Raw genomic sequence first — 13,358 nt, 5'->3', positions numbered from 1 at the left:
AGCAAAGACAATAACAAGATGAGTTGAAGATAAATCTGTTTTTAAAACCTGAAGTTTTTATTATCTCAGCTTTGCTACATTTTTTTTATCATCAACACTGTTATTTTAAGATAGTAGTAATTCAATTGTAAACAAGGAAAAGCATTTTAAATCTGTAGATATTATTACTATTTTAGCTTTAAGCGGAACGATATGTTTTAGCAAACTCTGCATGAACTGGAAAAACAGATGTGCATAACAAAGTTGTTACAAACCTCACAGACTTATGACAAAAATATTACAGAACATCAGTAACAACAGATAAAAGAGTACTATACCACAATATGAGACTGAAAGCTTTCTAACCTGCAGCACAACATTGCTTTCTCCATCTTCGGGTTCAGTTCCATTCACCCAGAGTGACTCAGCACTGAACTCAAATACACCATGAGCATCATCAGAAGCCTCAATGGTCACGAGGATGTAGGATGCAATTCCCAAGCTAGCTGTTAAGTGCAATTTCCCAAAAGGGTTATTTTTTCCTAGCATTTTTTCTTACATGAAAGAAAACAGCTAAAGAAACAAATGCATGATAACTCTCCATATGGAAAAGGAACTGACTTCCAGTAATGCAGTCCTGGAACTATGCAACAAAAAAAGTATTATTTTAAGAGAAGGATAGAAATAAAATTACAGGTTGAATGAACAAAAATGGAGGAGAATTTAGGATGGTGGGGAGCTATACAGTAAACCACAGTGTAAGCAGAAAGATGAGATGAATGCAGGTCTCATCCTAACATAATCTGGAATGAAAAACAAAGAAAAAAAAACCAAACAAGTCAGATAAATCCTACTACTACAAATACTGTCTTGGCTGAGATAACTTGCTGCTCAGAGAGAAATAAAAGCTTTGGCACAACCAAACAAACAGGAAGTGCTAAAAAATGGTTAAACCACAGGTTTATCATCAAATTCAAACTAAAATACTTCATATTTACAATTTAAAATCAGGCTGTCACAGGGGAATAAATTACTCAATTTATATAATGGGTACTTATATAACATTTTCAGCTCTGTAGGATTTAATTTGAAGTCCTATAGGTAGAGGGTGTTCCCACAGATTTTATGTTATTTCTTCATCTAGTTTTTTTTTTTTTTCAATCTTAAATTATCTTTGTTTTCTGTATGTCATGACATAAATAGAAACTTGAAGAAATTAAAGAGGAAAAATGAAAAACAATTGAATTATTTCTTTAAAATATCTAACACAACTTACTTTTCTGTCAGAGTATTTTTGCCAGGCAGGGATCAAAGTAATATAGAGAATGCATCAAGGAATTCAATCAGGTAATTTTAAAATTACATTTAATTTAAAAAGTGCCTTTGCTTTTTGCTCCCCAGAAAATTTGACAATTTTCTACTTTAATTTTGCAAACTGAACTTTGGGAATTACTATACTGTGTTCTACAACAATGTATTTTTGATGATACAGAACCTGTTGTTCTCTGCTTTACAATAAACACTGACTGCTACTGCAATTACACCTAAATTAAAATTGAAAAGAACGTTTTTGACAAAACTTTACGATAAACCTAAACTAATTAGCTCTAACTGCACATAAAGAAACACTATGACAAGTTGTAACAGCATTGTAATTTATGATGGATATTACAATTATAAATAAAAAATAGGATTAATTGAAAATGCTTACCATGTTGAGGGACAGTTGAAAGGAAGAAATCCATGTTCCCATCACCACTACCACTTCCATCATTTCTAAAGAGCTCAGCAACTTTAAGGTGACAGACACACAGATATATACACATATATATATTTATAAATAAAGAGAAAGCAGAAAGTAATTTAAAGTAATTAAACATTTCTGGACAACACAAAAAGAGAGGGAAGTATTCTAGGCAAGTATTATTTTTGGACAAGAAAGTATACAGAATTTTGGATAAAAGTCAGAAAAAGTATTGAATATGCTACCTCTTATTTAATTTATGAAATTGGAAACAGCAGTGGGAGGTCAGAAGGAAAGAAAACACATAAAACTCTCTTTTCTCTTTTTTTTGGTTTTTTTTTTTTTTTTAAATTTCCTTCTGTGTCCCTTTTTTCTCACTCCTAAATAAGGTCTGTAATGGAGAAATCAGAAATGGGGGGGAGGGGGAGGTGGGGCAGGGGGAGCAGTGGCTAAAGCCTGTCCAACTCTCTTATTCTAGTATTTTCTCACAAATCAAAAATATGTCAGAAAATTGAAAAAAACCAGCAGCTTAACTAATGAAGCCTTTACCCTAAGTTTTGTGGTTGCAATGGTGTCGGCAAGACCAAAAAGTGGGTTTGTGTCCAGAGGGTATCTGCCTAGTAAATTACAAAAGTTAGCTGTAAGTTTTCTGAACAAAAAAAAAAAAAATTCAAAGAGAAAAAGTTCATTTAACAAAACAACTACTTGACCAAAATATCTCACAAGCATGAAAGAGCTGAAGTTTGTTATCAAAAGAATCCCTACACAGTACAATAGTGCCACATGGCACCACATTCAAGTTAGTATGATCTAACTTTCCAGAAGGCATCACACTTACAATTCGAATTGCTTAGAAAAATAATATCAGTTAAAAAGTCACTTTATGGCTGTCAGTATTTCAAATCACTTCTTTTCCTCCAATCAGTTTTGTAATCTCCCTTAAAAATCTTTTGCAATGGAAATAAATTCTGTAAGGCATAAATGATTTTATGTGGCAGGACCTCTGATTCTTGCCAACCCTTTTGAGACAAACATCTCACCGTAGGATTTACACTTAATGTTTCTCTTGTTCTTCCACAGAGCTACCAACTACCTCTCTAACTCAGCTAAACTCCCCAGGCATCAGAAACCCCACAATTTTCTAATGCTATAATCCAGTTAAACCAGTTATGAGCCAGTTTATTGCAATTCCTCCAATTTCACTCAAGTGGTAGATAAAAAGCTTTTAGCCTTAAACATCAATAAATTAAAAAAAATTAAAATATTTTTACATTATTTTAATTCTCAGTACCAACCATGAAATTATGTAATTCAAAAAGCAGTCAATTGGCTTTGAATGATCTAATGCATGGTAATAATACACTGTTTGAGATCTGGTGGTTTACAGCAACAACTAGCAAAATACCTGAAGAACAGCTCTTTCCTAAAAAAAAATTACAGCTTTCTGGGAGATGGGGAGGTGTTTGTCTTTAGAAATAACATGGAAATAGTACACAAAGTTAGATTTTTATGGACGAGTAGAGATGAGGTAAATACAACCAATGGATTGACTTATGTGCCTTACCTCCTCCCTCTGGGTTCAATAGCTCCACTTTAAAAGTTTTTTCTAGTTCAGGAATAGAATTATCAGTGATGTTAACAGTAATGTACTTGTATCTTTCTCCTGGCTGAAATTCCAGTGTGCCCAAAACAGCCTGCAACATGAAAGCTCTTCACATTTTTGTTCAAGTTAAATGTTTTTACCCAAATGAAAAAAGAAATACAACCTTTATTCTTTTTGTCTTTATCAAAACGTCTACTTTTCTTCACTTCAGCTTTGAAAATACCTACTGAATCTTTTTTATAAGAAAAAGTCATCTAAATTCACCCTATTATGAACATCTGCATTCATCTACATTTTTCTGCATGAACAGCAGTTAGACAAGCGAACACAGACACATACAGGTTATTTTGTTGAACATGTACAAATAGAATCTTCACCTGTACATGCACCTGTATGCTCATATAAAGTTTGATATCCTTAGCAACAATAGGAAGTATCCATTCTTGCTGCATTGGCAATTCTCATAGGGAAATCAAAATCAAAACCAGAGGCTTTTCCTAGGAAATACAACATGCTGTACAGAAAGGAGGCCAAAGGCATATAGTGACTCATATTTTTAAAGTGAGTACAACACATTCATTTATCACAACACCATATAAAATAAAGTGTTTCTGTTAAAAGAATCATAGCTGAGCTACAATACTTAAAATGAATGCTACCTCTAGGACAAATAGCTCTAATTAAATTCCTAAATAATTACACACATGTGCAATGGCCATACCTGATAATCTCTAGGACTGGAAGCTGTAAGTGGCACTGTCTTGTATTCCATGAGAACTGTTCCAAGAAGCCCTTGTGCACGAACTACCAAGAGTCTGATGCATCCGGCTTCTTCTTTAACAGTAACATGGGGCACAGCAGAGGCTGGCAGAATCATTTCATCACCTGTCTGAGGAGGTGGCCCCACCGAGAACTGTAGTAGACCTGGCAGACAAAAAGTACAATTTACATGGCTTCTCCTACCAAATTTAAAATATGGTAATAAGTTGAAACAAAAATATATATAATGTCTATATTTAATGTTTATGAAATTTAAAAATAATTATTGATGTGCCCTTTGGACGCTATTTCCAGGGATGTGCTATGTACCATTCCCTCTCTCACTGATATCCATATCAGTCTTAAAAAAGCACATCACAATAATTAACTCAGCTCTTCCCAAAAGAGACCAAATATGTCATAGTATTGGGTAGTTATTGGTATATTAAGCACCCCGAAACGTCTCTCTCCATTAGGAATTCTCATTTCAGAAAAACTTGCCTAAGATCAACTATATACAATCTTTATTTGGATCATCACCATTTGGTCTGGGCAGTTTTGATGTCTTCTTTGTAATATTCTCAAGAATAAGTAACTCGGCTTTCAGTCTTGCATAAAAACTATGAATTAATCTCAAATTAGACAAAGCGGAACACTTGGCATTGCTTCCTCAACTAGCTAGGCCAGGCAAATTTTTACCTCTTGAGCTAGAACTATACATAAATCTGCAATAAGACTGTATCATCTTCGGCATTGTTACCATATGGGTGGTCACTGGCTTTAATGCTGATGTCAGTAGTTTCCTTTTCTGGATCTATACTTGCTCCACTGGTAGGAGTTGAACCTAGTTTTCCATCTCCAGACACTGCAGAGACTAATGTCACACGGAAATATTCATTTAGCTCTGGAATGTCATCATCAATAATATGCAAATTTAGGACCTAGAGAAGGACCAAATCATGGAGAAATCAAACTGTGCAACATACATCACTTATGAATTTTATGACCCTGCTTAACTCATCAAATTCTTAGTCAATCAGCTGTATCTACTGTGATTTCAGAAAGTAATGCAGACAACATCTGTGCATTCCATGTAATTTAAACTAGGTTCTAGGATAATATTTTAATTTTACAATACCCATTCAAAAACATCTTTACCATGCTTCCATAACTGGAAGACATATTGTCTTAAGTGCTTCTAGTTACACAAACACATAACCAAGCAAGAAACTATTTATATATCCACCTTAACATAATCATAGATATATTGAGTACATTGAAAATTAAATATCTGACAGATTTTAAAATCTTTAAGACTTTGTGCTTCAGGAGAGACATTACAGTGATTAATCCAACTTAGAGAGCAAGTGAAGTAAGCTTTTTATGTCACCTGACTTACAGATCATACGATCAAGTAACATAACCCGCTCTGCACAGACTAATAGATTCGTCTCAGACAATTCCAGCTTTCTATATATTGTGATAAGATTTGACAAATATATAGAAGAAAATGTTTAAGTAGATGATCATATTTAGAGCTGTGGGAATAAGTAGCTTATAGGCATCAATGGAAAGTCTCTCAGGATATCTCACCTGACAAGTGACTGCTCCCAGTCTGTTTCTTAGGGCCATGCCCATTAGCTCCTCTGTAGGTAGACAATTAAATACAGTGAAGCAAGAGGGTATACCAGCCCTCTTTTGCCACCATATAGAATAAGGCAGGCCTCATCTATGCTACCAGACTGGAAAAGCTTGGGAAATTTTACTTTAAATGACTGTATGCAATGCAGTAATATGTTTAAATAGAGAATTAAAGCTGAATAAACAGTGACAGGAGCATACTATTTTCCAGTATCACAAGTTTTTGCCAAGCTCTTATCAGTTATATTATTTAATGCAATCCACAGTTCTAGTGGAGCCACTGGGAACCTTTCAAATGGTGTCAGTGGGTTTCAGTCAGTCCATACTTACTTCAGCAGAATGATAAAAGTGAAACTAAAGATAACATTTTCTACTGACAATCCACCCTATGTTACAAACACTAACAGAAAACACACACTAACTTTCTACAGTATTGTGATCCCAGATCACTTCTTCAAATAAATGGGAAATTCCTGTGCTGTGGGTCAGGCTTGAATTCACAGAAACAGATTAATCTAAAGAGACAGAATGTCACAAACAGCAGTTGCAAGATACTTGATTGCAGCAGGGAACTTTACTGCTGTCTATTTTATTGACACAATGATAAAACTGAGCTCCAAAACTCAGATCAAAACCTGATCATATTCCAATTTTTAAAGTCCCTTGATCATTCTTTTCAACATGCATACATGTTAAGCATACATGTATGCATGGTAACACGTGAAGTGAGATGCAAACAGATCTATAGGCATTTATCCTATCACTCATTAGATGCCAAAGATAAAAAAAACCTCACAAAATCTAATAAAAGCCATGTGAAGGAAAGCCTTTAGCATGAAAACCAGTCAACCGTCCTTAGAAGGTGTTTTCCAGGTTTCCAAGGACAGTATGAATAGTTAATAGGAAGGTAGGGTTTACCTCTGATCTCTGCCAAGGAAGGAATGTGATAGTGCCACTGCTGTTAGAAAAATCGCTAACAGAGTAATTAATGCCAGCAGAATCAACCTGTGAGATAATGTAATTTATATACACATAGTCCAGGGCTCCCCTTGTACGCTCCACGACACAGGATATAGTGGAACCCTCACTGGCAGTCTGGAAGAAAGCAAAAAATTGAAGTGTTTGTTATGGTCAAAGCAAATCAAAGCAATAAATGTAAAACATGGAATTCTCTAATCCTAGTCAAATGTTCAGGATTTTTTTATTGCTGTCATGTTACTTTCAGCTCTTTTGGAGTGGTAGGAAGCTGATACTGAACTTGGTGTTCAGAACAATCTTAATGGAATTTGCAACAGCCTGTAGCACCTCCCTGAGGTAAGCCAGTAACTGTACCTTGTTCTTTGTTTTGGAAACAATCTCTTCCCCCAACCTACATCCCAAAGACAGAACCAATATGTTTCAAGTGGATATGTCAAAAGCAGCTGAAACTATTTTTTAGATTAATGTCAATTATTTCAATTTTATTAGCAACAATTTAAAGAAAGATTTGGATTCCCTCTTCCCCCAACTGAAAACACTCTGGAAAACAAAACAGATACGATAAAATTAAACTATAATTTCATCATTTAGGAAAAAATTTGAAAAACTTCTTGTGCTACAGTCCTCTTTACAATTCTGTCTTCATGGAGAACATCTCTCAGCAGCAACAATTTCACATATTTGGAACAGAGCAGGTATTGATATTGACCATGTATTTTAGAAAATTATGATCATCAAACAAAAGTAGAAAATATTTTTTTTTGAAAATTGTCAGAAAGGCTAAACTTTTTTTAAGCATTAGACAAATTTCAGAGTTGCTGTATAACACAGTGCACATACTGAATATGCCTTCATCTGCTTAACAGACAGATATAGACATAAAGAAATTAAACCGCTGATGAAACAGTGCTGTGTATCTGCATCATTTCCAACAGCCCTCTGGTGAAATGGATGTAAGATAAAGGTGAAACAATTAACATGCCATATAAATTTTTTATTGTGCTGACTGACGATCTGTGGCATCACAGAATTATCAGTGGCATTTCAAACTGAAGGAATCTATTATCATAGCAGATGGTAGGCACCCAAACTGAAAACTAGTGTCACTCAGGCAAGATGGTTAATTTCAAACACACCATAAGCACTTCAGTTAGAAAGGATGTACTTCAAAGGTTGTAACAGTTCCCAAATTGGAAAGCATTATCAAATTTGTTTTCCAAAATAATCCATTAACAATAGAAACAGGCATTGTGTCTTTCTCTCTCATAATGATTAAAAAGTAAAAATTAATTATGGTTATTTCAATCCTCCCTCCAAAGTAATAAGTTCATATACTGCATATATGGTGGCCACTATCAAAGACAATTTAATTTTTAAAGAAAGTAACTCACAGCCAGTATCAACTGAACTAATATCAAATATAATCAATTAATATCTTATAAATTATGACAGCAAGTGATTGTGGAAAAATACAGCACATCTTGTCAGTGAATAACCTGCAGTAAAATTCTTTCAAGCACATCACGTAACACAGAAAAAAATATAATAAAAAAATATTGGTAATAATCCATTCTCAAAAAAAGAAAATTGAACTTTATATTTTAATCGGCAACCCAGTCGGTCATGGTTTAATCCCAAATGTCAATTCAGCATCATGCAGCTGCTCACTTACCACCTCTCCCTCCCCATCAAGACAAATCGGAAAGAAAAGGTAAACCTCCTGGGTTAAGAACAATTTAATAACAGAAATAATAAGAGATATTTGTATTATTACTATAATAAAATATTATTTTATTTTTACTTCTATTACTATTATTTCTTCTATTATTATTATTATTATTATTAGGAGGAGGACTATTATTATTATTATTATTATTATTATTACTAGGAGAATTTAAAGAAATGATACAGCAAATGCCAGTGTGACTGAGGCTATATTAGCAGAACTTACACATTGTAAAATTCTGAAAAAACTTTGCTTAACTACAAACACTAAGAATGTGAAATCAACCTGTGAAGGTCAGTTAGTCTTGCCACTAGTTTTATTGTATCCAAAATTTCTCCTATAGTTTTCCTTATGAACTCTTTACCTCAGGAATACATGCTCCAGTGAAGCCAAATAAACCATTAGCATTATCACTTTTCTGTATTCTTAATCTTGCTGTTGTGTTTTCTTGTGAAATTCGAGCTCCACCACACACAGAAATGAGCTTTAGGATGAATAACTCCTCTCCTTCTTCCTCTTTGTCATCCTTTGCGGACACAATGAATGATTTATTGGTCTCTCCTTGCCGATACTCCAAATACCCAGAGACAGGGTGGACGTCACTCTTTGCAGGAGTTGCATGGAGTTCGTAGATCTCTGCTTGTGTCAACTTTCGCTCATAAAGCCTTACATCCTGCATTAACCCTGTGTACCTACTGCTGCCATTGATTCCTGCTCCAATTCTCACTATTCCTGGACCTGAGAAGGAAATTGTAATTTTCCTCATGTTATTGTTATTCTTCAAAGTAATATATCTAATAAATGTAATTACTAAAAAACACAATGTTAAACTGCTTATTATCCCTGGATTAGAAATCATATTGAAATGCAAATCAGGAGGTTTCTCAAGCCTCATCTCAGTGTTAGAGGAAGATCACCCCAGGAAAAATAATTCCATCCTAGACAGTTCAGGTTTTTCATCCTACTAGTTTTACCTGCACATTGTCACCATCCCTTATTTTAATGAATCTTGGAAACTTCTGTCTTTCCATTAGAGATTTCTAAGGCGCAGCTGCAACTCCTCTCACTTTTTTTTTGCCAGACATTTGCTTTGTCTATTTTGTGTCCATCTGCTAGGACAGTGAATGCATTCTGATGACCAGAGTATTAGCCCTTCTGGACATCATGGACTGGGAATAGGGGCTTCAGAAAAGTACACCAAATTCCAAATGCTTTTTACAACAGCACTAATATTTCTCTCCCTCCAAACAATTATCCTGCTCAGCAAGCCAGTAGGTCACAATTGCCTTTTTCACAAGTATACTAATCTGGTAGGTCATAATCATTCCTATCATGCTACAATACAGATATTTCTTCAGCTGTTTTCTGCTTTTGGAAGATACTGTGCTTTTGAGTGGACTGACACCAAGTGTCACTGCTAGAGAAAAGCAACCACAACCACTGTTAATGGTCCCAAGACACAAGGCAGAGGATGGTGAGAAAACCCAGGCTACTGTGCTCACCACTGTGTAGTATGCAACATTAAATGGAGAGAGATTAAATCCTTAACTGACACTCGCAGTATCTCCAGACAGAGAACATGCCATCTCCACTAATATAGAAAATTTACAATGACTCAGACATCCCTCTAGCAACAAAAGCATTACTGCACCTCACACATCTTTGTTTTAGAAAACGAGGGGGAAAAGTCCTTTCTGAGCTACAGTACTGCACATCTGACCGATATCATTAATTGCAGAGGCATTACTTTGTTACAGACTTCAACCACTGGAAATTTACATGTAAAAATAAAATCCTACACTATAGACTTAATGAAGTCTCCTCTACATTACTATATGTTTGTGCACATATAGTGCACAATATACGCATGTAGATGTATATGCATTTAACATAACTGTATGTTTTTTTAATTTTTCTTCTTTGATTACAGAAAAGGAGATTGTATTCAAAAATCTTATAATCATTCACTACCTATCTCCACGAAAGAAAATATGTGAAACTGATGGTGAAAGAAAGAAAGGAAAAAGGATAGAGACTATTTCCAGGGGAAAAGAAAAAAGAAAAAAACACATGGAAGAGAGAGAAATTGCAAAAGAATGAGTAAATATAAATTAAAGACAAATGTATTCCCACCATATAATATCTGACTTTGTAAAGGAATTGTTCTCACATTCACTGCTATGCTAGTTCAGTGTAAAAGGCCATAATGGTTACCTGTGACTAAAATCTGTGACTATCCAGTTAGAGAAACTGAAGTACACATGCTAATGTTCCTTGGAACACTATTAAACAGACAGGCATAATTTTCATATACCATGTGAATATATACTTAACTAAATCTAAACTCTGAAAAATTCTATTGCTTACAAGATATTGGCTTAGCTGTAACAAAATACACAACTAGAAACAAAAACATTATTATATTTTGTTTCAGAAATAGAGAGGAAAGAAGTACTCTCTCAGCTACAGCACTGTAAATCTCATGGAAAGTATTAATGGTAAGTACATATAACTATAGGTATACACAAAAAGCATACATATAGAAATATACTTATTATTACTTTCAAATTATTGCAATCCAAGGTCTGTTACAGTTCTGATACGAACTTCCCAGCTCTTATTTCTATTTACCTTTTGAAAATCCTTAAGATTTTCTAACCATTCTTTTTAACCAACTAACGGGATATAATAATTTCAGGATCTTGCATACACCTTTCAAGGTGTTCGTTGCAGAAGTTTACGTATGGAGAAAAATAATGCAAGCTATTGACTCACCATCAGCAATTGCTTCTCCTTTAAGGCTCTTAATTCCTCCCACAACTGGAATTCCATCCATATAAAATTCAATTATACTTTCATCCAGAGTAATCAGAAGGTGAATCCAAGTATTTTCATCCAGATATTTCAGGACTGCTACTTTAGCTATGTAAGTCATATTGGATCCTAATGCTGTATAATGAAGCACTACAGAAATATGAGAATCATTTGTTTGGATTTTCACGCCATAATATAAGGTCCCATTACCGTCATCCTTTTCAACTATATAACCATCAGTACTGACGTTAGGAATTAACCATGCTGAAAATGTGAAATTAGTTACTGCAGTATTTCCATTGTATAGGTATTCCAGATCAATAACTCCAAATGCATCCTCTTTTCCACTGAAATACAAAGCATCTGTTCCGCTGTGATAGCGTCTCATGTGGGGCTGAGATTGTACTGAACTTGGAAACAATCCCAGCAACAAAAAGTCTACCATTGACGGTAGTCCAGCTTGAAACGTACCAGACATTATTTCCCAGCCTAAACGGACAACACCAAAAGTGCCTTGTTGTCTCCAGATGGTGAAGTCTGTAATATAGGAAAGATCATCTTCAGAAAGAACATCTTCTGCTATCTCTTTGTCCTGACTCTCTGGATCTATAACAAAGACTCCAAAAGGGTCATCATTGAATGGGATCATCACAGTTACAGCAAGGTTTGTTTCGGACAACTGCCCACCAGGACCAGAAGACCCACCTATATAACAGAAATTAAGAGTAAAAGTTAATGGTCTGAAAAATGTTACTAACTATTTAAACTTTTTTAAACAAAATAGATTTCTAAATAGACCTAAATCGTCTTTAAAGACCCTCTGACCTCTTAGAAATTGCTCTGATTTAATATTAACATAATTTAAGTGTACTGGTTTTAAAACATTATAGTGAACATTTTCATAGAAAACAAAGCTGTATATTATTTTTGAACTGCAAAATATAATTGCCTTTCAGTTAAAAAAGATGAGCTCCAGCTTTTCTGAATTAGTAATGAGATAGGTTGCTTTTGATTAATTTGAAACATACGGGGTCAAATTAATTTCTCATATTACTTCAATATTTACAAAAGTATGAAATGGCAACCTTTGGCCCATTGCCTCTGAAATAAGCAGAGATATCCTGCAAAATCTGTAACCAGTTGTGTATTAAAACTGTTGCCAAATCCTGCCATAAGTCATCCATCTACTTCTCCACCATAAGAATTCCTGATTTGAAGATCATGATGTGAATGTAGAGCCTCCACGTACCAAGTGAGCAGTATTCTACCCAACTGAAGTAGGAAATCTTCTGTACACACATATGGATTTCGTTTACAGAAATGTCAACACATTTTCAGAGGTAGTCTGCAGAGAAGACCATAAATAATACCAAGGTAGAAGGAGTCCAGCAGATTTGGAACTCCGGTGGGCAGGAGACCTGTAGCAGTCGTAATTTAAGTGATATGAAGTGGTAATTATATGTATTTTACCACCTCTAGAAAAAAACAAACAAACCAACCAATCTCCATTATGCATAGCCTTTAAAACCTTTGTTTTGTCTTCAACTATACAAAGCTCTACATCTCTGAAATCACCAAAAGGCATCCTTTTTAAAGGTGGGATGACCAAAAATGTATTCATCAAAACTGTATTCATAAATTAAATGAAAAATAAAATCTAAAATCTAAATCTAAAATCTAAAATCTTATGAGAAAAGTACAGGTCATCAAAACATGATTTTCAAGGCAAAGCTCTTCAGAGGGTTATTTTGTTTTGATCGATTAAACATAATTATTTTCTACGAGACAGGAAGAGAGAATGGTTATATGAAGACAATACCTGAAACATTCACCAACTTTAAAATATAAAATTCATTGAATTCAGGAATTTTATCCGAAATAGCACGGAGTGTTATTGGCTTTGATCCTTCACCATCCATGAAGCACACAGTCCCAAAAGTTTCATAGAACTCTTCTCCTGGCCTCAGTGTAGAGTCATTACGGAACAGCTGCCAGGTTACTGAGACATTGCCAAAGTGTCCTCTATGTCTCAAAATTCTGTTCAGAGATACAGAAAGAGTGAATGTTCTGGCAGGTATGCATCAACATTCCCCATTAGCAAAGGAAAACACAAC

General features: G+C 34.7%; 1 protein-coding gene across 2 annotated transcripts in view; it reads right to left on the bottom strand.

The window, feature by feature from the left end:
• Window positions 1-13,358, bottom strand: part of ADGRV1 (adhesion G protein-coupled receptor V1) — a 202,908-nt gene that overhangs the window by 130,815 nt on the left and 58,735 nt on the right. For both annotated transcript variants that reach the window (XM_039386937.1, XM_039386938.1), the window contains 9 exons: window positions 13,064-13,281; window positions 11,206-11,949; window positions 8,795-9,168; window positions 6,645-6,821; window positions 4,846-5,026; window positions 4,048-4,250; window positions 3,288-3,417; window positions 1,691-1,771; window positions 346-485 (listed from right to left, as the gene is read on the bottom strand). In XM_039386937.1, the coding sequence (XP_039242871.1) occupies window positions 346-485; window positions 1,691-1,771; window positions 3,288-3,417; window positions 4,048-4,250; window positions 4,846-5,026; window positions 6,645-6,821; window positions 8,795-9,168; window positions 11,206-11,949; window positions 13,064-13,281 (2,248 nt within the window). The remainder of the gene's footprint in view (window positions 1-345; window positions 486-1,690; window positions 1,772-3,287; window positions 3,418-4,047; window positions 4,251-4,845; window positions 5,027-6,644; window positions 6,822-8,794; window positions 9,169-11,205; window positions 11,950-13,063; window positions 13,282-13,358) is intronic.

Source organism: Pipra filicauda, unplaced genomic scaffold, assembly GCF_003945595.2.
Source record: "Pipra filicauda isolate LSUMZ 115617 unplaced genomic scaffold, ASM394559v2 scaffold517_size385040_pilon, whole genome shotgun sequence".
Lineage (NCBI taxonomy): Eukaryota > Metazoa > Chordata > Aves > Passeriformes > Pipridae > Pipra > Pipra filicauda.
Note: the sequence above shows the minus strand (reverse complement) of the source record. Positions and strands in the feature narration are given on the sequence as shown.